Raw genomic sequence first — 25,221 nt, 5'->3', positions numbered from 1 at the left:
ATGATCAGCAGCATGGATTTCAAGTTCAGCAGGTGATGGCACTAGCATCAGATATTCTTGCTGTCCCTATGAAAAGTCATCACAAGGGTTCTCAACTTTTGCAGTCTGAGCAAAATCAAGTAATTAAACAGAGAAAACCCCCACAGTTATCACATCCTTAGAAGACATTTTTCCAGCGACTAACAGCTAAGAGCTCCCAGGCTTTGAGGAGCAGTGAACACATCCTAGCACTACCTTCAGTGACTGAGTCAGTTCCAGCCACATGGGGCAGGTGCAGTTTGGTGGGATGTCAGAAATCAAAGCGGAGAGATTTGTCTCTCTAGTGCTCATACAGCTGCCAATGCTGGGCCCAGGAAGCATGAAAAAAGTTATTTCAATGAAAAGAGAAAGAAAGGAGATGTGGGGGCCAAGGGACCAGAGTGGGGAACCAGCCTGCATTGCTGAGCATGTAGATAGCAGCAGCAAGCAATGAAGCAGAAACTCAAAGCAGTGTCCAGGACAACAAAATCCAATTATAGTAATGGATTTAGGGGCAGTGGGGACAAGTCAGATGTTGGGAGTAGGCTTGCGGTGGGATTGCAGAGGTAATGCGGGTTGGTAAAGTGGAGTTGGGAAACTAGCTGGGGATGTGAGACTGGGACAAGGAAGCAGTGGGGTGAGGTACAACATTGACAGTGAATGAAGATCCATGTGAAGGGGAGACAGACTGAAACCCAGTGGAGAGGGGGAAGAGAAGACTGGAAGAAAGAGAAGATTGTATCTGGAGGCTGGGAGGAAGGTTGGGAGCTCTCAAAGGGAAGACTAGTTTTGAGTCATGAGAACAAGGCGCCGAGGAAATGAGGACTGAGATGGGAAAGACATGGAGGACAAACTGGTTTTGGAACCCAGAGCAGAAGAGCCAGGACTTGGGCAAGGATGAGCTGGAGAAAACTGAGGAGGACAAGTCATACTTAGGAGGAATGAACGCAAAACTCTACATCTTCTACAGAATATTCTTCTCCTTAGGATGACTGACTGCAACAGTCCTCTGCCATTGGCAGATGTATATGAACCCCACTGGCAATCCACTAGAGCTGGGCCAAATACAGAGTAAGAAACTGGTGCTGCTAAGAATAATTCTGTTCTTGGCAAGCACCTATGCAGTATCCTTAGCAAGGCTAATCTCAATGATTACTTCTGAGGATGTCAGTAACTACTGTTTCCACTTTGCAGGAGCAGGAGGAAAGGGGGTTCAGTTTACTTTACAAAAAAGCTAAAAAGAAAATTGCATTTAACACAGGCCAAAGCAAAACACATTGAAAGGGTATTATTACAGTTGCCAAGGCAAGTGGTCAACAGGTATAAAATACCCGAAATTAAGTATGTAAGTACAGTTGTATTCTACCCCCTGTTAGGTATGCATTACAGGGTGGGTAGTTTTCATGGCTTTTTGTCAGAACTCAGAACTGGCCAATTTGTTTGTCTAAATATAAAAAAATAATGCCAGGATGGCTTGATTTCCAAAAAGCTCCATTAGGACTCAGACACGGTTCCAACAGAGCTATGTCTGCCAAGCAGAGACCTGCATATTTTCCTGCCAGCTTATCCACTCAGCTCCCAGAAAACAGCTTATGGGGCTGCTAGCTTCCAAGATCCAGATTTTGGGACAGAGACAAGGAGCAGGCAAAGGATGGTGGGGGGGTGGCATGCCACATCTCTGTGGGACAGGGTTATTTGGAGTCTGCAGAGCTCTGGAGTAGGTAGTTATGCAGACAAGGGCACCAGTTATTCCTAAAAAATGGGACAGCTAATTTCATGTAGTGTCTAATTGATTCTTCTGATCAGCAATGCAAAGAAGTAGCTGGCCTAAGGTTGGATAGCACATAAGTGCCCAGGTCCCAAGCTTTTGGCTTCCTGACAGCCTGCCAGGTGGGAGGCTGCACAGCAAGGCTCTATAAGCCCCACTCTTGGGTTCTCTGGCAGCCAGGATTTAATTTTGAAGTTATTGTCAAGTAACTTTCTGTTCTCCTGCCTGAGATCTTACAGTGACTTCCAAAGAACGTCCTCAAGATTTTGCTTTCATTTGGATGTTTGTAAATCTCAAAATACTCTACAGAATGGGCAGCCCTCTTGTATTTAATTATATGCTCATGCTGTTGCATATCTTTATTTGGATGCTGCTTTTAGCAAATCCTCATTCAAGACAGAATGAGGATGCTTCATGTACTGGAGAGTTTGGAAAGTGGGCAGTAAATGGCATTGAGGACTGCAGACAAGAAACGCCAGTTGTATGCATAATGCAGATAAATGCTGCCCTGTAGAGCCAAATTCTATATTCACCTTTGCCACAGATCTCTCAGATAATGCTAATTAAATGACTTAAATCTGTCTTTCCCAGGGGGTTGCTAAGCTGGGTGATGTAACTGATCTGACAAAGGAAAAGGAACTCTCAGAAACAACTTCATTTCAATGGGAGCAGAGCTTTGAACATATAAATGCTATATAACAGCAGGTGAACTGGAAAAATCAAGCTGTAGGATTCTGAAATTGAACATGCAAAAATTTGTGCATACTTTTAAGTTCAGTCTGTGCCTCAGTTGCCATTTGCCAAAGCGGTCCTGATCATCCAGGTGGGGTTTGAAAATGAATGCATTGTTTCTAAAACACTTTGATACCACAGAGATTATCATCTCGGAAAAGCTCATGAGGAAATTGATAATTATGTCTTCAGAACAGAACACAAAGGAAACAAAATACCAAGTAACAGCTCATTAAGTATCATCTATTCTGAATCACCCTTCAGATGACTGGTTTGAGGTCACCCAGGAAGCTTGTAGCAGAAATGAGAACAAGCCAAAGGACCCATGATGTTGAAGATGGGCTATAATTCTCCCTGTGTTTCTCTGGAGAATAAATAAGAACACTGATGGTATAAGAAGCTGAACTATAAATAAGGACATTTAGGCGCTGATATTAACCCCCCTTATAATGTCATATTTCAGAGTACTTTAAGCCTCTAGTATGCAAGCTGGGCCATATCTCATATTTCTCAGAATCACACGCAAGTGCCTGAAAACTCATCACATTAACTTTGGAATCTATAAAATGAAAAGACAGCAAAAGCATTAATATTTTGAAGCAACAGGCCACTTTTGACTCTCTGCTAATATGTTAGATAGATAAAATCACTATGTAGTTACAGAAGAAAACAATACATAGCCATCTAAAAAGACACTGTGGCAATGCTGACCTCCAGCTACAACAGCAGAACCTTGATAATTGTTCAGGTCTGACATATAAAGCTCACCTTTGACATTTTGGGCTTAGCTTAGGAGGACAGGATATTAACCTTTTTTTAAATAAAAAAATCTTGTCAAGGCCAGGGCATGCTGAAGTACCTAGGGCACTCTGTAGCCAACTTTGGCAACTCCAGATCAATAGGTATGAGCCACACTGACACATCTGCTTTGCATGTGCCAAGGATCACTTTTCACACTGCAACTTGCACTGCTCCAATGCATCTGCCTTATGGAGCACATGCAGGATGAGGCCGTATCACAGGTGCAGGGCAGCTCAGCCCACTGGCGCTCTTCAAATATCCCACATGTTTAAGTAAGTTATTGAGAGTACATGCAGTCACTGTTTGAGATTTCTGACCAGCCAATGACCCTGGCAGCTGAATATCCAGAAATACAGTAGAACACCTTCAAGGAAGTCAAATCACTGATAAAAGCTACAGTTCAATCAAAATTGATAGAGCTGGCAATCTGCTTTCCGGGGGAGGAATTGTCAAGTTTGAAATTGTAACTTAATGGAAAAAAAAAAACCCAAACCAGTATTGCACCTGAGGTACCAGCTAGCATGATCTAAATTCCCAAGCTGTAAGGATAGACTGCTGGATATTTTTTTGTCTGGCTACATTCATTTTGATACTCATTTGAAGAACAGTATCATTTAAGAGGCAGCACTGCCCATCAGATTTACCATGGTGAACTGTTAGCGCAGCAGCAACGCAACTACTAATTTGGCATTCAGTTCCTAAACTGCATCAATAGATCCGGGATATTACTGTAATGTCAAGCAACATACCACGTACATGAAAAGAAATAGTGACATTAGCTTTTCTGTCACAGGGTGTGACCAGTGCCCCTGATGGGCTCAGGTGTATGAGATGTCATGCCTTTCAGAGTCCAAATTGCTAGTGGCTTAAAGTTAATCCTCTAACCTCTTGAAATAATTAGCAATTACATCACTCCAGACTGAAAACAAGAAAGGGCTAAACAAACAGAACAGAAAGGAGTTAAAAGATCAGATGTCTGTAACAAACTCATTTTCCCTTAGTGTTCTCTGTATCATATCTGAGAACAGATATGGAAATCAACCTACCTTCCTTCCCCCCCTGCCTCCCCCCCCCCCCCCCCCAAAAAAAAAAAAAAAAAAAAAAAAGTGCCTAGGAAAGGTTTCTAAGGACTTCAGGAACAGTGAAATTACACCCCATTCTTCCTACAGGTTCACATGAAGTGCACTATTTAGTGGCACCAGTGCTCAAAACTAGGTGCTACTGCAATCAGGTTTTCTGTCTTTTGTGTCCTTGTGAATAGGTCTTAACATTGCCAATATCAGAACAGTCAGAACACAATGCTAAAAAATTCCTATTCTCATCTATTGCCAAAGTCTTTCAGGTCCGTCTGAACATCCTTGGTTGAGACTATTTGAATAGATTAAGCATCCTGTTAGATTTTTAAGTCACATTTATTTACAGTGCTACCTTTCTAAGCATCAAGAACACCCAGAAAAGCACACTAATAAGAGGGAAGAAAGGTTAATGCTTTCAGTTCCTGTCTCTGCTTATTGGCAGAAACACATACATTAAAATTCTCATCTTATTTTTTAAAAGCTGGAAAGTCACTGGCTAATGAAAATGTGAACTTTGTCATCCAGCAGAGAAACAGTCACCAGTAAAACTCAGGTGACAAAACATTAATCTACTGCCTTAGTTGTAGTGAAAACTGCTCATAGAAAGCTTGCTTCTGCAAGGCTTCCACTTAGAAAGCAATACTTTGCAAGTTGAATGAAGGAGGTTAAAAGTCAAGAGAACAAGACACAGTGACTGATTAGCATTTATGTCATCATTAAAAATAAACACAAATCTGGATTAACCTTCTTAAGTGCTCATTATCTAACTGCCAGCACAATCCTATGTATGCAATTCTGTGTTTCTATAAAAGACACAGCCATTAGCTTGGCTCTAGTTTTCCGAGTCGACCTCACCTTTTACTGTCACATGCACACTCTGACTGGTGGACAGCTGGGGTTGAACGAGGACATTGCACGTGTATTCGCCCTCGTCTACTTCCTTCTGCACATCTGAAAGCTTCAGCGTCCCGTTGTTCTCAAATGCCACTTGGCGATGGTTAAATGGTAGCAGGTTAGAGTTCTTGTACCACTTGATGGAGTAATATGGGTAGCCTATCACACGACAGTGGATGTAGGTGTCCCGTCCAGCTATTGCTGTGATGTTCTTCATTGGTCGAATGCTTGCTGGCCCTAGAAAGGTAAAAAGAAACTCTTGAAAACAATTTAAAGGGACATTTGCTTGAGGAAACATGCATATAATTTTTCTGAATATACAAATGTTAACGACATTTACAGATGCGGCTGACACACTTCTTAGCATTTGACAGTTTTTGCTTTTAAGAGCTACTTAAGCAGTTTCCCTAATCTTTATATGCTCTAGTTTTTCCTCACCCTGCAGCATACATACTAATTATGTGAGGGTATGTGTTTGCATTATCCAACACTTGCCTGATAAAATCTTTGCTGCATTACAAATTAAAAGGCTGAGGATGATTTAATTAATGTGAAATACTAAAACTGATACAAAGCTAGAATCCTGTTACACAAGAGAACACTGACAAAGTTAGCCTTTTTTTTTTTTTTATGTATATAAAGTATAATACCATGAGGATGGGTATTATGCCATGTAGAGCTAGAAATGCAAGCTAAAGTACTCTATATATGAATAATTACAGTGAATGATGGACAAGTAAAGGAGTAAAGGAAAAGAAAAAAAAAAAACATGCACAGCAGGACTAAAGTAAAGAAACTCTGAACCAATAGAGATGAGTATAGGAAAAATAGACTATAGAACACAAGCCAAAGGGTTCTTCCAACATTTAACCATACCATACACTTTCTAGGTGGGGCTGGAGAGGCAAGGTGGGAAAAGAGAGGGGGGAAGAAAAGGAGAGGAAAAACAGTAAGTTGGTTTTGGCATTCCAAGACTCATTTCATCACATGCAACAATCTTCTTCTCCACTACAATGAGTTATGTGTGTTTTTTTGAGGAGCTGATTTGACAAGCACCTCTTACGTTTATTCGAGCCTGGTACAGGACGACTCCAGCAGAGTTGTTGGCAGTACAGCGATAAACTCCACCATCTCGGACCTGAGTGTTAGAGATATTCAGGTAACTGACCACGTTGCCTTCGGAGGTGATAATCTGGCTGATACGATGACTGCCATCCTTCACAATGGGATCTTCATCCAGTGTCCAAGTGATTGTAGGCAGAGGAGTCCCCTTCACGTTGCACATAAGGGAGACTGGCTCTCCCGGACTCACCACTTTCTCACTGAAGGCAGAAATTATTTTGGGAGTTCCATCTGCCAAGGGAAAGAAAAGCAGGAGAACAGTACTTACATGGTGTAAAACTTGATCCCTCTATCCTGGAGACTATCACATGAGCCAAGATCTTTTTTAGAAGCGATGCAAACAATTGTGTTCCAGGATGTAAATGTAATTATTGAGAGAAGGAAACAAATTTTGGTAGTAGAGTACTTAAATGATCCTTTGCTTACTGCAGGTTTCTTTTTCATCTTCTAAGAAAGCTGGTACTGACTCTGCTGAAGAAAAAGCACTTGAATAGATGGACCAGGGCTCTGCACAGCCATATGAACTGACAGGTTCTTGCAGAAAAGTGTTAAAGCCATACACAGTTCATCACAGAAGACGCTCAGCAAAACCTCAACACATTCAGAATTTTTCTGTTCCTGATAGATTTCAGCTCCTTGGAAAGCTAAGGATGAATCCTGTTGGCAAGAGCCAGGCATAACTTGCATAGGCTAATTTCACACAGCTGTGCCAATGCAGTTTAGTCCTGACCCACAATACCCCATTTAGAAAAGTATTAAATTAAGCTTTTCTGAATACAGATTGCCAGTAACAGCAGTGATGCCAATTTCTTTCTGTTGTCATTTTATGCTACAGATAAATATTCCTCTGAAATTAGAGCATTCAAATGCTTTCTCTTGTGATCTGTGTCACAATTTACTCAGCCTCTACCAGGCAAGTGAATAAAGAGAATGGATGGAGACAGAAACTTTGAGATTGTAAGTAGGAACCAGGATTTAAAAACCACCTATCCAGAGAGTTCGGCTGGGTAACATTTAGGAGTGCCAACAATCTGCTATTAGTTAGGAAGTGTTTTCTGAGATCATGCAATGCATGTTTGTTCTCCTTTGAAAATCATACTTTCAAAGTTGTATCTAGAAGGAATTTCAGTGCAATTGAGAGCAAAAGACCACACACCAAGGGCAGTATGCAGAACACAGGAAGCAAATCCAGTCCCATGTTCGGACAACAGTGCTGTAGGCTACTGTCTGGTTTTAAAGAGCCAAGTGGCTAAGTAACCTGTAGTGTTCCTACAGCATTTGTGCCTGCAAGAAACAGTAGGAAAAGGCACCTCATTACCTAGAGAGGGGCCAAAGACACTTGAAAACTCACCTTGTACATGAAGCTCTTTAAGGACAACTCCTTTCAGTGTTGCACAGTACAGAGGGTGTCAGGACAGGACTGACAAGTCTCAGGATCTGTGTGATGCACTATTTGTTTGTGCACACTATATACAGCCTCTTCATGTACACTCTGCTACGTGTTACCCATATGTTTGGGAGGCTTAAACTATGGTGACTCCCCTAGAAACGACAATTCTTACATTGCAATTTCAGTGCAACCTTACCCAGGAAACTGAGGGAACTGGTATGATGTATGCAAGACTTCCCACAAAACATGCTAAGTCATAGCAGAATTAAAAACAGGGCTGCATAATTCCCTTGCTTGCCCCATAGTCAAAAACATAAGGCACTGCCACTCTCAGGCTGCTGTAAGACCTCAGCATCCCTGGAGGAGCATTTGATTCGATTTCATAATTTTCTCCTCTTCCCCCCTCTCCCTTTCATTTCTGTCCCATTGGTTATGTGACAGAGTTCTAATTTATTTATTTATTTTCATCTCTGACTTTCTTCCTTTCCTTTGCTGTGTGTTAGATACTGTCATCCCTCAGAAAAGAAAACAACAGCAATGAAAAAATGCTTTTTTTATCCTGAAAGAAAGTTGACACAGGACCAATAAAATGTGAGTGAGCACACTATGTACCTCTGCTGCCACGCCTCCTCTTTTTTTTAATTCAAGTGACAGGCTTTTTTTGGAGATGAAAGCAGACATTATTTTCCCAGTGAGACCTGAGTGTCTTTGAAATCTTTCCTGCTGTTGCTCTCTGATAACCTGCACTCTCTCGACATCATGATAGATTATCAATATGCTTTTTAGGCTTTCTTAGTCACGGGAGATGGTTGCCGAGGTAACTCTGTCCAAGCAGGTAATCTCTTCTTTTTCTATAAAGACTCTAAAAATAGTGTCCATGCCACGACTGCACTACAGCCTCATTAGTGAACTGGCTCTGTACAAATTGATTACTTTCCTCACTTGATTATCATGTGGAACATTGTGTCAGTTAGTTAAGATGATGTCCAAGCTTTCAGCCAATACACCCAACCAGAAAAGACATGCCCAGAAGGAGATATTTGGAGTTGAATAGAGACCTCTTCTCTCACAGCCTGCTGAAAGCTAATGTCAAAAATCAGCACCACCACCACCACCCACCCTCCCAAGAAAAAAAAAAAAAAAGAGACGGAAAGGACTGCTCAGGAGGGATTTTGGTTTTCAAATCAATTCTTTCATTCCATTAGTTTTTGCTCAGAGTGGGGCACAATAAACCCAGGAACTGACAGTTCCTGAGTACCCTCTTCTCCTGTCTGGGGTTCACTATCCCTCACTTTACAACAATGACACAAAGATGACATATACATTATGGACACCAGAATAGCTAAACAGGTAGTGACTGACCTTCTAGTACCACCTGAACATAGTCTTGAGCAGACATCTTGTCCTTGCGCACAAAGCACTGGTAAGCCCCACCATCACTCTTGGCCATGCCATCCATAATAAGGTTCTCCCGGTTGATGCCAGTGATCCGGACGTTGTTACCAGGGTTGATGACTTCACCATTACGATACCAGGAGAGCTCCTGGTCCTCAGTTCCCGTCACACTGCAGGACAAGGACACTTGACTACCAACACTGCTTTTTACTTTCCGCGGGCTAATCGTGGCTTTTAGTGGTTCTGAAGATTTAAATCAAAATAAGGGAGAGGGAAATAGAGAACATTAAGTATGCACGTGCATTTATGTGCAAGTAACAAATTAATTCTCAATTAGGGAGGACAATAAAAACCATACCCTTCTAAAAAAAAAAAAACCCACAAACAAAAAACACGACTGTGTTTGCTCTAAACAAGCATTTTGGCCACCAACATCCATGACACAAAACATAGATCTATAGGCATAACCTACTTAACATGTGATATAATCCTCTAGACCGTGCCTAAATGAACAGTAGGAACAGATCTACTGAGCTGGTGCTGAGGGCCTAACAATGACACCACACATGTTTTGGGAGGGTAGGACATTACTTCAGATTAGTTCAGTGTGCACATTTGAACCAATGAATTAGGTGCCTGAAACCCATCTTCTGGTTTAATTTCATGCAAAAGGAACCAGGTTCACATATTTCAAAACCACTCCCTGATGTGAATAAGCGCAGTAAATGTCAATAACCAAAAGATTAGCTTTTAAGAGTAGAAGATCCGCACTAAAATGTTAATATAGGTGCATGCATAGACATCTGTAGGATCTGTCCACATTTAAGTGTTTCTGTGAGTGGGCTCACTAAATTTTCTGCTTCAACATGGGGAAGACTACAGTATTTTCAAATCAGCCTTAAAAAATAGTAGGAGATAGGTAATGCAAGTTTTATATTGTAAAAAAAAAAAAAAAAAGATGAACAGTATTGGAAAAAAGTCATAAACATAAATGTGAGGATAACAATCTATCCTGCCACCTAATAGTTACTAGGATTACGGAATGCAGATCTCATCTCATGCTTTGCATATTTTGATTTGATTTCCTAATAAAGGTAAGGGACTACTATAAACAGCAATACCATCTCTGATACAAAATACATACCAACCTATTTATTTTTTTTACCAGCTTGCATACATGCATACGCACACATTTATACACATGCTTGTATATAAAAATGTCCTCAACTAACTCATTCACTTTACAGAACGTTTTATAAACACGTATAGAATAAATTTTTAGTGGCTCATTGGGAACAGAGGCCTGGAAAAAAACCACACAGGTCAGTGGCCCCAGTCATTCTGGATCACAGACATGTATGTAACAAACAGACCTTTCCTCTACAATGGTCCAGAGCAACAGTTAATCTGTGCTTATATGCATGTTACAAGTTACTGAACATCTCAATTTACCTATCCAAAAGACCACAAAGGCTCAAAACTGCCAATGACCCATTAAACAAAATAGACACACTCAAGTGCACCACCAACATCTCAGAGCCATGATGATGCAAGAAATTGAACCACATCCTCCATTGCAGAGGAGGGTAAAACTCCTTTGCCCAGCTGTTGCTTCCTGCCAACCTGATCCACAAGATAACTACTGGCTGTTTGATCACTGAGTCCATAAGTAAAAAGTATCACCAGTGCTTGGGGATACTTTCAGTAACACTAGTGATACCATTGCATCAGGTCTCTGGAAGTTTTGACTCTGTATCATACAACACAGACTGAATTCAACTAATTTTTATGAACACGTTTAAAAGAAAGCTCCTCTGTTATAATTCACAAATTACTGATCTTTGATCTCAGTTTTATTTTGCCCAAATACATTATATGTAATTATTTCTGAAGACATTTTCATGGCCTGAACTGTTCACAGACTTCTCCCTTTTCAATTTGCTAGTCATGCTGTATAGGTGGAAATGTTAGTTCACAAAGCATTATTTCTGTTCCAGGAAATAATTTTTTTTAACAATAGAAGAATAACACTTTTCCAGTGCAGTGCTTCTGAGTAATAATTATCTTTGTAGAATTTGTGAAACATTCAGAATATTCACACATGAATACTCAACTGAGGGGAGGTATGAGTATTCAATATTACTGAACAGCATGAGTCATGGCAATGAGAGTTTGGCAGCTTTATTCATGAGAACATTTGCAATTTCTTTTTAAGCATCCAATTCAAGCTTCTAAATTACATATCCTCCATGTGATAAATTATATAGCTACATTATAAATTGCATCTATTTGCACTTCTGATCGTTTAATTGTCCAACGAACTCACCTCTACAGAGCCTACTTTCTGTTGTTCCACAACTTGGAGAAGTTTGAGCATTGCTAAGGTAAAGTAACAAACCGGAAGGTACAGGAAGATACGGCAACATCTTCCCTGATGCAAACACCCAGGCAAGAAGTCACCTGAGAGCTTAACTCAGTCCAGGACTTACGTTTTACATACAGTCGCCCTATCACCTCGGCAGTCCCATAGTTGTTCCACACCTCACAGATGTAGTTGCCTGAGTCCGAGGGACGCGTGTTCTCGATCAGCAGACCTGTAACTGTCTGCCGAAACCTGCTGTCAGGCTCCCAGGGAACATTGTCCTTCAGCCAACGATACTTTGGTGCGGGGTGCCCTGATGCTTTGCAAGGCAGCTCCACTCGCTGTCCTGCCATGGCTTTACGGTGGTCAAACCCATCTAGAATAGACGGAGCTGAATTCGCTGGATCTGAAAGAACAAACAGCAGTTTTCAATGGGAGCATTAAAATTCTTTCATTCACTAAGCAATATGCCAATATTTTTTCTCCTGAATTTTTTGACTCACTACCCCAGTGTTTTATGTACTACAGTTTGCTACTGTGACCCTGCCATCAGTCTGTAATATCTCCGTAGTGGTGGCTGGGATCCAGCAGCATGTGCTACTGAAGCATCTCATGACTACTTGGAAATCCTCTCACTGGATTTTTTCCAGGTGGCAACCATTTCTCTGGTCATCCTTTATGTCCCCTATCAGAGGAATGGAGAGCCAGAAATGTGTTGTCTTAACAGTTGTTACTGTTATCCCTGCACTATTCAACTAGAATGAAGCTAACACATTCTCCATGCTTCTCGGTGGTCTAAAGGCTTTGAATTAAAGGAGCGATTTATTCCCTTGTCAGGACAGAAATGGGCAAAGACACAGGCATTTCTATCTGCAGTCTAACTGACAGAGGAGCCTTTTCTTCTTCTCTAGAAAAAGAACTTAACATGACAAGACCAACATACAACTTAATACTCAAACTTTCTGTCCTCAACTTCCTGAGAAAAGCAACTCTCAGATCAACACACTTGTGTAGCACTTGGCATATATTTATATATCTCACAAAAGTTTGGCAGAATGCCTTCACCAGAGGTGCATGTACGCCATGAGAAATAGTACTCTTGTGATTTCGGCTTTTTAAGTTTGAAAACTTTTGGAGGAAGAAGCTGATATGATTTACAGTTTTGTGCAGCATGATGGAAGCCCATCCTAGAGCTATTGCAACATAAATACTGAACAATAAATCAACAAATATTCATCTATGTATTTTCTCATCACATGCATCCACTTTGCTAAGACTTCTGTCTCACAAAGAAACTCCGCATGCTGATCACCTCCTTTTACTCCTAACCTGACACACCGATCTCTTTTTGGGTATATCTACATCATAGTTGCCTGGGTGTAGGTGTGATAGCAACAATTTTGACATTTTCAAGTGGTCTTTGACTTAGCTAGCTCAAGTACTGCTCGCAGGGTAGCTGCAGCAGGTTCCTGGAGAAATTAAAGGAGCAGTTCATGCTGAATTCAAGCTACTCATGCAATAGTGTAATCAGTACCTGAGCTAGTTAGTTTAAAATCAGTTTAGACAGACCTTCATGAACTGCAGCCACATCTGGGAGGGTACACTTGAGACCAAATAGCTAGAGGCACTGTGCAAGTTATACTATCAATCCAGAAACTAAAATTCTGATAGTAAACAAATAGGCTAAGTAAATTTTATGTGAATATCTAGATAAAACCCCAAATGCCAAGTTAAATGAAAGACGACTGCAGAGGTTTTTCTGCTCTGTAGGTGCCAGCAAAAAGTTGAGCCACTGAAGGCAAAACCACATTCAGTTTACAGCAACTTACTGTCTGTCTCATTAGAAACGTGTGAGCCAGTAGTTAAACAAATAATTTTGCATGCATCAGTACCCTCAAGGTCCATATTTGGCATCAAGATGGGTTATATTTTTGAGCTTGCCATGCTGTTTATGTCTGGCTTAGTGAAAGCACAATCTGCCAGGATGCTATTGGGATGGCCAATGTCAATTTGACTATTTGATTAGCCAGCTCCTTTCTTGCCTTTTGGGTCATCAGGCATTTATGTTTTCAGTGCATAGATTCTTTTGTGCAGCCTGAGGAACTAACTCAGTAAAAACGTAAGTATGCAAGAAATTACAGCTCTGGCTCTTAGGAAGGTTACATCTACACAAAAACAATTTCTTCAATTGAAAGTAAAAATAAAATAATAAAAAAGTAGAACTGACTTTTAAAGGTATTGTCCGTGTGTTCCTACTCAAAACTCACAGTAGTTTCATACCTTCTCCATATGCTTTTAACTTCAGAAGACAGATGCCACAGGAGGCACAGCCCCCTTCTGCAGCTACCATTTCTCACCCTTCAAGAATAACACACCTCTCCCTGGGTCTTCTATTCCAGGTTCACTTCGCTTCACTTTTTCCCTTCTTAAACTGAGCCTTGGCAGCCTGGAGTCCCATCCGCAGAACAGGTAAACTGGGATTTGCCTACGTACTTGAGAAGATTTGAGCTGGTTCTTATAGAGGAGATATTTAAAATATATTCAGGGATACACAAAATATGATTCCAGTGACCTGCTTTCTTGCACTCTGTACTTATATATTTAAACGGATGGTAAAAACATCTCTTTGCGATGTCCCTGGAACAGATTCCTATTTAGAGCCCCTACATTGCATATATGCTAGTTAAGGGGAAAAAAAAAAAAAAGGAAAAGAAAAAAAGCACAAAAGAAATGCCAGGGTTCATTTGCAATCACCTGGAATGAGGCAGATAACAAAGTAACATAACCCATTTCCAATATGTGGTATGGGCTCTTTTGAATGATTATTTTATTATGCTTTAATGTTTAGCTGCAAATTACTTCTAGCAAGGACAACAGTGGAAAAACTGAGGCAAAATACTGTTCTGAAGTATTCTACTTTGGATCTTCTTTGAAGGACAGAGCGAGAAACTCATTATGTTTTCAAAATCATAAGGATTTTTTGGAGGGTGGGGGTTAAAAAACAGTAAAGATTTTGGGAGCTGGGATTCATGGCTGAACAAAATTATTTTTGGAAAAGCACACTATAATCACTATAATGGGCATTAGAGGAATATTCTGTAACATGTTAATGGCCTTGGTTTTAATTTTATTTAGAAAGGCCACATGATTTTAAGGAGATGTTCTTACTCCAAATGAAACTTGGAACTTTTCTTTGGTCATAGGCATACTAATTGTTCACATGTGTATTTGTTATTATATGCACGTTACCTTTCTCACTCTTTCAAACAATAACAAAGCTTAACTTGTATTGAAAGTGTGGCCAAGAGACTATGATCAATATCCACCACAAACTATGTCATCCCCAAATCAGCAAGGAATATTTGTGGATGTAAAAGGCAGGCAAAAATATAGGTCTTATGCAAGAAGACCTTTCACAACTATGTTCATGGATTCTCTGATCTCAGTTGTTAAAGGACTCACTATTTTAAAATATAAATTCCAGTAAACAAAAAAGAAAACCTGTTAGAGAAATAATGAGGGACAAACTCTGCCCATAATTGCTGCTGCACTTGTTCAGTAGATTAACAGAACTGGAAATCAGAGTCCACTATAGCTCTAACAGAGAATAATTAACCCCATTGAATTAAAAAAGTCAGCTATTGAGTACGGGTAAAATTTCCTATTTCGATTTGCTCTGTGGAGAAGAATAGAAAAGGGAACTTCAGAGAGAGCACATCTTTTAGGGTGCTTGTCCTGAATTACAAACAAGATAGAGCTTTCATTTTTCCCCTTTTGTTCAGTGAAATAACTAGAAATTTTCCTGTGGTAACCAAGATACAAGCCTGATTTTATTTATGTTACCACTGGCTCAGCCTTAGCATGATTTCATACGGAAGCAGACCATATTATGGAGCCAGCTAGAAGAATAGGACCCTGCCTATCCTTATAAGACCAAAGCAGACAGCTTATTGTGCAGGAAAACTACTTCTTCATCTGTCTGGGAAAAGCAGAGACAAGAGTTTTGACTACAGGGGACACATATCGCAGGAAGAAACTCCTGGATCTGACTGGTAAGTGATTCTAACCTGAGCAATCACATTATTTTTTATCATTAGTATATTTAAGTACTGATTGTTGTGTTCAGAGGGCTCCAGAATCCTTCAGCAATGACCATTTTGGAGGAGGGCAGGAAGTAATGCAAAACCTTGTGCCCACCTCTGTCTCCCTTAGGGCTCTCACACAGTGGGTGGAGAGCTGAGACTGAATCCCTAGATTTTTTTTTCTGATAAAAAGACCAAAAGATAAGAGGACAAGGTCAAAAGGAGAATGACCCTACTGGCTGTTAGACTGTGAAGGTCACTATACCCTGACTGATCTTTAGGTTTAGGATCTTTAAGGCAACATAGTAACAGTGAAAAGGAGAAAAAGCTCTGTGGGGCTTTCAGTGGGATGGTGGGCATGTCTTCTGTAAGGCAAGGATACAGGCAGAAAGAAGAGAGAGTCTGGGATACAGTCTTAGCTAACTCTGTGGATGCGGGAATACAATGGCAGATTCGCTCACATGCAAACATAAGGTGCAGTTACAAGCACCCAGTAAATGAGGGAGAGGAAGGGGAGATGGTGACGAGCTAATCCTATACAGAGATGTTTGAGAGCAAGTTCCAAACCCAGGCCTGGGGTCTTCTCCTTCTCACCTTACTCACAACTGGCACCTCCTCTCACTGAGACAAAATGGGGAGAAGGTGGGATTGGAGCAGCGTCGTACTGACAGAACTAAGTGTTTGGTGGGTGTGTGTGGGGAGCCCAGCAGTCCATCACACACACAACAATCAGGAGATGATTTATAATTACAAGGAAAAGTTAAAATACCCCATCTACCTTCTCATTTTCCTATCTATCTCCTGCACAAGGCCATTTGCTCTGGGACTCTTAACTCTGCCCACGGACAGCCAACAGCTAACACTCCTGTCTGCCTGCAGCACCCTGGGTGGCCTGGGACAGGTCACGTACCCCTTCTAGCTGGAAATTGCTCCTGGAAGCAGGGGAACACACTGTTTTCCCCAGGGAAGGAGTGTGACGAGTGAAAAGGAAGGCTGAAACGTACCTCAGCTAACCTGAGACTCCTGCAGTGGAAATATCTACAGCTGAGCTAAATGTCCTGAGCTCCTGCTACAGTTAACAGAGAGAAATAGGCACCATGGGGCAATTCATCTCACCCCAAAGTGGGCAGCTGAAGTAGGTCAGATACACTACCCTTAAAAGCATTCCTCTCCTTTGGTTACAAAGGGAAGTTAAGGTGACTAGACACTTTCCCTGCGCATGTCTACTTTTAATGGTATGAATCCCATCCACAGCCCTTTTATAAAGTACTCTAAACCTACTAAAAATCACTGTACCACATGCCAGTGCACGCTACAGGCTCTCTGGAAATATCTAACAGGAAGTGAAAAACAGAAAAAAGGATTTTTAAATGGGGCATTTTATTTTGCAGCAGCAGCTCACAGCTGACCACTTCTACCTTCCATTTGATGGACAATTTGGTTGTTAGTCCATACAGGCACAAGAACTTGCCTTGCCAGTTTAGCACACTGAAGAGAGGCATATACAATACTTAATTTAACATTATATATAAAGGAGCACCTGATACGAAAAGTCTTGCACTGTTGCTTTGTCGTGTTTCTCCAGTGTATCTGTGCCTTGTGATACATCGGTAGTTGTACAGTCCATCCTCATTCTGTACATCTAAAATATACAAGGCTCCCGTGGATGTGATGAGAAATCTAGGTCCTGAAAGACACAAGAATTTGCAGTGTTTAAAATATCTGCAGATCATTACTGCGTTCTGCTTGCTCACAGTGGGGGATGGATGACACAGGCTGTAGGGTCCTGAAGGTCTTTTTGCTAGAGTCTAGAAGCTGCCAATTATAAATTTACTAAGTACCCACTGCAAATGCATATATATAAAGGTATTAATTCATGTGTGCATCTTATAAAAAAGGTAGGCATCTGTAAGGAAAACATGAGGAATGAAGGAAAGAAATGTGCCATGGTCTATATCACAATCAACAAACAATATCCAAGAGGCATCTGAAATAAAATACAAGGTAAAGAACCAATGAAGAATTTAATCCAGCTTAATTCAATATTGTAGAGTGATATGATGGCAATTCACCAGCACAGCTGTACGTGTTAGAAAGATGGTCTGGGGTGGCATGCATAATAGAACAATATTAGTCAAAATGCCATTTGTTGTCCAGGTACACCAGAAAATTAAGAAAAAAGATCATAAAAAGTAATACTAAAGGGATCAGTGAAAGCAAGAGAAACTCACAAAAGGAGGAAGTTTTTACCCGAAGAATATGGGACATATTTGCTAAAGGATTCCAGCCATAAAAGCCATGTACTGCACAGCCCTGCGCCACAGCCTGCTTCAGGTGTGATGGGAAAGCAAAGACAGCAAAACCAGCCTTGTTGATGTTGCCTACACCGCTGACCCCAGTGAAGTTGTACACACCTGCGCTAGCTGCAAGCTAGAGAGCACAAGTGTCAGGAACAGTCCCACCCCACCCTGTCCATGTTTCCTGTGGGTTAGTGCTCTACAGGTCTCAGCAAGACGGGCTGAACAACTTGCAGCTCAGTACTTCCACAGCCAAGCTACTGGCAGAAGATGAGTTATTACATTATCCGATCTGCTGTAGACTTTTTTTTTAATAATATTGCAGTCTGTGATTAGAGAAGCACACTGTAAGCAGATAGACAGACTCTGTGTCTAAAAGAAGGGCTTAAATAAACAGCACAGGATGTGTTATTTAATACTCTAATTTTTGTTTTGCTGTTTGTTTTTTGTTTTGTTTTGATTCTGCACAAAAAAAGTTTATTTCAGGAAGAAAATTAGGTCCAGCAAAGTGACTGACCCCTAAAACTGAACAAGACTGACATGTTCATGATCAACATTTCTCCCAGTGTTCATTCAAATTGAAAATAATATAGTTGAGATTATCTTCAAATATTTTTTTATTATTAACTCTAGAATATGTGGAAAATGTCACGGTACATATGTACATATATGCAGCTTTGATCATTTGACACCTGCACAGATGTCTCTGTTCTGTTGTAAATGCATGTTCTAAAAGCAAGGACACAAAAAAGTTAACATCTACATGGTACATGTCTGCTCTAAAGGTTTTCCCTTATTACAATAAATGGAAGTAATGTGGTTAGAATGCATTGCAAAGTTGGGCCTCACCTAGCCACTTTTTACGTTTAAAAAATACTGCAGTCTAAGCTATGCATGCTTTTCTAAAACTTTTAAATTGCAGAAAATGTTAGTATCTTTTCTTTTTTATGTCTGCTATCTTTTCCTCTAGTAGGTAGTAGCTCTTACAATATACGTACTTGTATCTATGTATTATAAAATATACCTGGCTCCCGAATTAGGGGAGAGAATACACAAAGATGAAACCCATTATGAACTAATATTTGGTAATATGCAGTAGGAAATATTTCCTTTTCTTAAGAGCTCTATTTGAGCAATGACTTTTTAATAATTAAGTGTAGTCAGGGTGCTTGCTCACAAATGCATCAGCGGGAAAGAAATCCAGCAGAGAAAAGACAGAAAGGAAATGGTATCATTACAGAGGGCAATCTCCTTTAAACCATGATCTAAAAGAAATGGAAAAAAAAAAATTTAACAACCATTTAATGCCGCAGGATAGGACTGACCGTTAAAGCAGAGCATATCAAATAAAGCAACATCATCCCACCTCTCTCATCCTTCTATGCATATTGAATTATAGAATAACCACACTGGTGACTTGTCTTGCCTGACCCTGTTCTCCTGAAAGTCAAGGCACAAGCATGGAAGCAGTTAGGTCACAACTTTGGAAAAGCACAAACCACACTGCACATATCCTTCTGAAGTACCTTGTTTGTTCAAATAACATGTGCCATTACTAAGAAGTATATTAACAAAATAAATCCCCAGAATGAAGGCATAGAAGATGTTAAGCTACTTGCCTGCTACTGAAGCAGAAGAGCTGGGCAAGCGAAGGTGAGAAAGAGGAAGGAGGGCTGGATGGCAAGAGCACTCTCCTCAGCCATGAGCAACATTATATTCCAGCCTAGAGGGTTTACAGGCTAGGGAGGTTCCTCCTTATACAGAGGCCATATTGACTTCATATGCCTCTGAAAATTCAATTGCTTGCATACAGAATGCTTGTGTTTCAACACAAGTTACTTATAAACAAATGTACTCTTGAGTGTAGTAGGAAAAGCACCTGAATAGGTAATATTTCAGTTTCACAGCCAGGTGTCTGAAATATGGCATTGAAAAGGTTACATGAAAAAAGCAAAGCTATCTTGCACCTTATATTTTAATACGTTAGTTGCAATGTATGGAGGAAGTTATATAGACAGTTAGTAAGAATAAGTTAAACCAATAAAATATGTTTTGCCTAGCTTCTCAATTACTAATAAGTTATTTATTTGCTAGTCACAAAATAGCTTGGCTTGACCAAACATGCTAACGAGGTTTTCTACAAATACCATGCAGCTAACAGCTACCTACTAGCAACCAGAAAGCATAGTCTGCAAGTGTGCAGGCAATCACCTAGTGAACCCCCTTAACAATCACAGGATTATTCTTTACCTGCTGTCAGTCATACAGCCCAGCTCCAAAGCCACAGCAAGGGGAATCATACTGCCTTTTAGGGAGGCAGGCTCATAATGATTCACACGGAAGTACTTCCTGTTGGTCAGAGAATACTCCTTTTTTTGGGGGGAGTGGGGGAGGTGGGGTGTTGAGCCTCACATTGTAACTCCTAGATACAATGTCAGGTCCTATGCTGAGTATTTCTTCCTTTTCCTATCGCAGTCCCCAATTACTCAGACATAAACACTTGTTCCATTCCACCCTATCTCCTCATCACATAGGTAGTCAACATCTGTACCCTTTAACAAGGTTTACCTTTACCCCTAACTCTGGGTTAGAAGGATATTTAGAAGTTTGCTGTGAAAACCATAGGCTGTTTGACTTCTGTGTCACGTGCAGATTCTGCACTACTGAAATATTCATAAAGCAAAACTACCTTTGCCAAGAAATATGTTATAAGGGCTACAGGTAATTAAAGCACAGTTGTTTCCCTTAGTCTGTAGGAAGCATAAAATGACAGCTTCAGGAAATGTGAATCACATTTAAGGACTTTACTTGGGGTTAATGATGGGTATGCAGCAAAGACAATCTCTTCTTGCTTCTGTTTCCAGCTGTGTGAGCATTAACCAGCTTTGTATTTCAGACAGCACAGCCAGTTCAGATGTGTGCTTGCCCGCAGCAATGCCACTTGGCTAGCAGGGCTGCCAGGCTGCTGAACCGGTGCTGCATATACCATGCAGACATGCCCTCTGCAGACTGATCAAGACTTGGATCAGACTTTTCAAGCTGGGATGTAACTCTGTTACCAAACTATGCAGGGGTAGATGTTGGTGGAGACGCTGCTCAGCTGCTATCACATCACAGGACCAGGAACACATAAAAAGGCGCTAATGGGATGGTTGTGACCATTTTGGTCCCTCCAGTAAATCTTGTGTCAAGCAAGTGGAACCTAAACAGCTGAGAGGCAGAAATGTGATCCTTGTACAGTGGCTTCATGTAGCTTTCCTTTTCTGGGCTCCAGTTTCACCTTTGCTAAATATGTATAATTCCATTTCTACAAAGAGTCATACTGTTGGAGACTACTAGTATGCACAAATTTAAGATCATACAAATGTGTCCAAAATTTAAAAATTAATTCCTTTCTCTATGCTTTTCTAAAGCTCTCACCATTTTAAGATCCTCTGCATAATTTTGAGATATAGTCTATACAGGCCATCATTAATAATTAAATTTGTCTCTCTTCTTAGGATAAGCATGAAGCAACTGTCACAGAAATTAAGTTAGAAGATCAAATTCAGAGCTTCCCTAAAACTGCTGAAAGCTCACTTCCTCAGTATTTCTACCTTGTACACGTTATTGCCGCTAATACTTGTGCTGGAATTGAAACTGTGGAAACAGGCAGAGTGGCTACCACCAGGTTGAAGGATATGTATGGATTTGTGGGCTACTTCCAGATCTCATAGTAGTGACTTATATTTGCAAGTGAAGCCTTCCCTCCTCAGTCCAGGAATCAAGTTTCCTCAGATGCAGTTATACATCTGGGTCAATAAGAGTGGGTACACTTATTAAAAGCCTGCCACTTAATAAAAGAGGTTTTTGAAAGCTGTGCAGAGCCAAGAAATTCTTCAGTGTTATCTTGCTATATTTTCTAGAGAAGTTATGAACATACTTGAGCTATCTAACACTGCTTAGATCATCTTCTTGTTGGAAATTATTCAGGCAATCGTATAATAAAACCTTCACTTAAAGCATTATCTAGAGATTTTTGCCTCACCCTCTTTAAAGATAACTAAAAGTAAATAGTTATTGCCACACATCAGATGTTATCCCACAGTATACATTTGTCACCAACACACATTGTGTGTAATTGCAGGGCTAAAGCTTTTCCTTTTTCTCTCTTCTTCTTAATATACTTTGCATACTTATGTAATGCTTTAATAACCAACTCCTCCTTTTACTGTAAAAATGCGAGACAGAGAAGATGACAGAAAAATAAAAGGGGAAATGCATGTAATTTCTGTCATCTTCTAAACGGAGAGCATTTTCATTAAAACCGACAGGCTGTCAGCTGTGACAAAGCCAAAGTGTTGAGTGTTCTGCCTTCTGTACTTCAAAAAGTGTTTAGAAATGCACCAGGATGGGGATCGACAAGCTCTTATTGCTCTGTTGATCTAGGGGAGTGCTTTCTTCTTGAGGCGCATTTAATTTAATCGCTCTTGCTTTGCTGTAACAAAGTCTAATTTTTTTGACTCACCTACTTAATATGCCAAATAAGGATTTTTTTTTAATAGAACGTCCTTTCAGATAAACTGAAGCTTTTTGTTTATTTGGCTGTTAGCAGGTTTCAAGGGAGGAAGGCAGAGAAGCCTCCTTCACAACAATTAAAAATAATGCTGTCAAAATATAGCTCATAATTCCCATTTATTATTCCTCCTCAGCAGTGTTTGTATTAATGCCTTGAAAACTTGATTATAATAATTTCAGCATCTGATTTTCAGACATTGAAAGCTTACATCTCTTTTGGCTTCCAATGCTTGGTGCCTTTCAAAACCTGGCCCAATATCTGTAGTATGTATTTCATTCAAAGAGTTCAAAGGAACCCTTACCTTTTGCCTTGGTGAGGTGGGCACGCATAGTAACATATTACTATTTAAAATTTAGATGTTTTACAGTGAAGCTTACTAAGATACATGGATTGATGTACACAAGTCAGTGGAAAAACAGGGAATGGAACCCATAATTCTTCCTCCGACATCCCATCTGTCATTAATACATAACTTTGCCTCACTGCGAGACTGAAAAAAAAATACATAGATCCAAGGACTAGAAAGACCATTAGAGTCATTTATTCTCACCTTACATGCTTCACCCGTTAGCTCCTGCATCAAGTCCGTATCTGGAAGTTAAGCTATAGCTTTTTTAAAAAGACTTTAGTAATGATTAAAGATTTCTTGTAAGTGGAGAGCATGTGATACCCCTGGGTAAATTATTCCAATGGTTAATTATTCTCACTTTTGAAAGTTAGTGTATTGTTTGCGGTCCATCTGGCTTTGACCCCAGCCATTGGATCTTACTGTGCCTTCATTAAAGATTTCCTCTGCAGTCAGAAATCTTCTGCCTATTTAAGTACTTACAGAACATGAGGAAATTACCTCTTAAACCATCTTTCTCCTTAATTAGTTATACAGATTGAACTTCCTAAATCATTTACTGTGAATTATTCATATCTTGAAATATTCCTGTAGTTTTTGCCCAACACCTTAACAACTTTTTGAACTTCTTTTTCAAGTTTGGATCATGCACGTAAGTTCAGTAATGGTTCTGGCAATAGTGAATGCAAAATGTCAGCACTCTCCTATACAAGTTTTTCTTCCACTTACACATCAAGGAATTACAGTAGTCCTCTTATCAATGCTAACTAGCTTCAGTTATTCATTGAAAATTGCGATCTCCTTTTCAGAGTCAGGGACTTAGAGAACAGATTTTCCCCATTCTGTAGATATAACTTATTGTCTGTCTGTCTTGACACTAGAATTGGCTTTATGAAAACCTACATGTTCAAATCAGACCTTTTTATCACAAAATCCAATCTCCCTACACAACTCACCAAGCCATATCATCATTTGCCATTACACCAACGTTTGAACAGTTGGAATACTTTATTGACAAGTGTTTCCTTAAATTTCATTCATTAATTGAAACTTTATGTTTTCATCTGAGAGATTACCAAACCACTTGTCTTGAAGATACCTATTTCAAAGTAGTAAAACCCTGAAGAGAACAAACGGGCAAGAGCAGGAGGAAACTGAGTTGTGCCTAAGCTTGACCAACCTGAACTAAGGGTCCCAAATCCCATGACATTTTAGAAACAGAGCCCTCATTTTACTATCTGCTGATTAGTCCCCTAAATAACCTAGTGGCTTCATTAAAGTTGAACTGCATTAGCAAATCGTGTGTTCATTTCTCTACGTGAGAAGAGGTCACATTAACAATTATGAAATTGCTCTTATGTAAGGTTTTTAATGCTTTCCATTAGACTCTATAATATCAGAGATTAAAATAAAATTTTACAGGTCTGAGTAATAAGATAAAATAATTCTGTTTAGGTTTCCTATGTGAAATTGTTCTCATGTATAATTCATAAGAAAATGTGAACACTTTCCTGTCGAATTAGTGCATAATAATCTTTCATGAAAATGAGAATATTTTAAAACTGTAACATTAATTATTCTTTTATCATGCTTTTTTCCCCCAGTATGCTGTTAGTCTTTAAATAGGGGTAATGTTATCCTCAAGATGGTTTAAAAAATCATATTTGATTTTCACTTTGTTGGAAACACATCTAACGGCATTATGTTATTGCAGTCTAAATTGGGTTGATAGACGTTAAGAGAACAGATGGCTGTTCTAATCATGTGCCAAATGATAATATAGAACAAATAAACTTTTATCAGCTATACTTGTCACCTCTGCTGGATTGAACTGCTTCTGCTAAGCACGTTTCTAGCATGACCTGTGCATGCAAGGGGAGAAACCTCTCCACAGAGACAGAGTAACCTATAACTCAGTTTTATAGCACTGCTACAACATCATTCTCAAAGCAAAACAATCTGCTGCTCTGGGCATGGAAAATGTGCTAGAAGCAGCCATGCTTAAACTGTGCCCTGAAGTCACAGTCCTGCAAATGCTTTTGATACACAAACCAAAGATTAGATAAGGAATGAGAGGCATGTAGGTAAAGAGGGAGGCAAAGATTTCACTTTTCCAAGCACCACTCAGATAATGTACTCAACCTACGTGAGACACCTGGGGTGTTGCTCACAGTAGGTGGTGCAGATGGTCAAAACATGACTACACTCCTCTGAGCAGCACAGCCTCCCCTCTGGGGATGTAGCCAAGCTCACTGGCCCTGCTAGCAGACCTTACAGAGGATAAAACTGATTTTTTTAGCTCCTCATATTCCCTCAGCTCTGGGGTCTATAAATTGCACCTTCGGAGTGTGTTGCCCACTGACCCTCTACCTATCTGGGA

At 40.1% G+C, this 25,221-nt stretch overlaps 1 protein-coding gene across 1 annotated transcript in view; it reads right to left on the bottom strand.

The window, feature by feature from the left end:
* The window catches only part of DSCAM (DS cell adhesion molecule), a gene marked incomplete at both ends in the record, with an annotated part of 474,219 nt that overhangs the window by 171,168 nt on the left and 277,830 nt on the right, over window positions 1-25,221 (bottom strand). Inside the window, 5 exons of the mRNA XM_082337939.1 lie at window positions 5,251-5,526; window positions 6,346-6,642; window positions 9,164-9,439; window positions 11,686-11,964; window positions 17,181-17,327. Of these exons, the coding sequence (XP_082194065.1) occupies window positions 5,251-5,526; window positions 6,346-6,642; window positions 9,164-9,439; window positions 11,686-11,964; window positions 17,181-17,327 (1,275 nt within the window). The remainder of the gene's footprint in view (window positions 1-5,250; window positions 5,527-6,345; window positions 6,643-9,163; window positions 9,440-11,685; window positions 11,965-17,180; window positions 17,328-25,221) is intronic.

Source organism: Platalea leucorodia (assembly GCF_965183815.1).
Source record: "Platalea leucorodia genome assembly, chromosome: 2".
Classification (NCBI taxonomy): Eukaryota; Metazoa; Chordata; class Aves; order Pelecaniformes; family Threskiornithidae; genus Platalea; species Platalea leucorodia.
The sequence above is the reverse complement of the archived record's forward strand: the minus strand, read 5'-3'. Positions and strand labels throughout refer to the sequence as shown.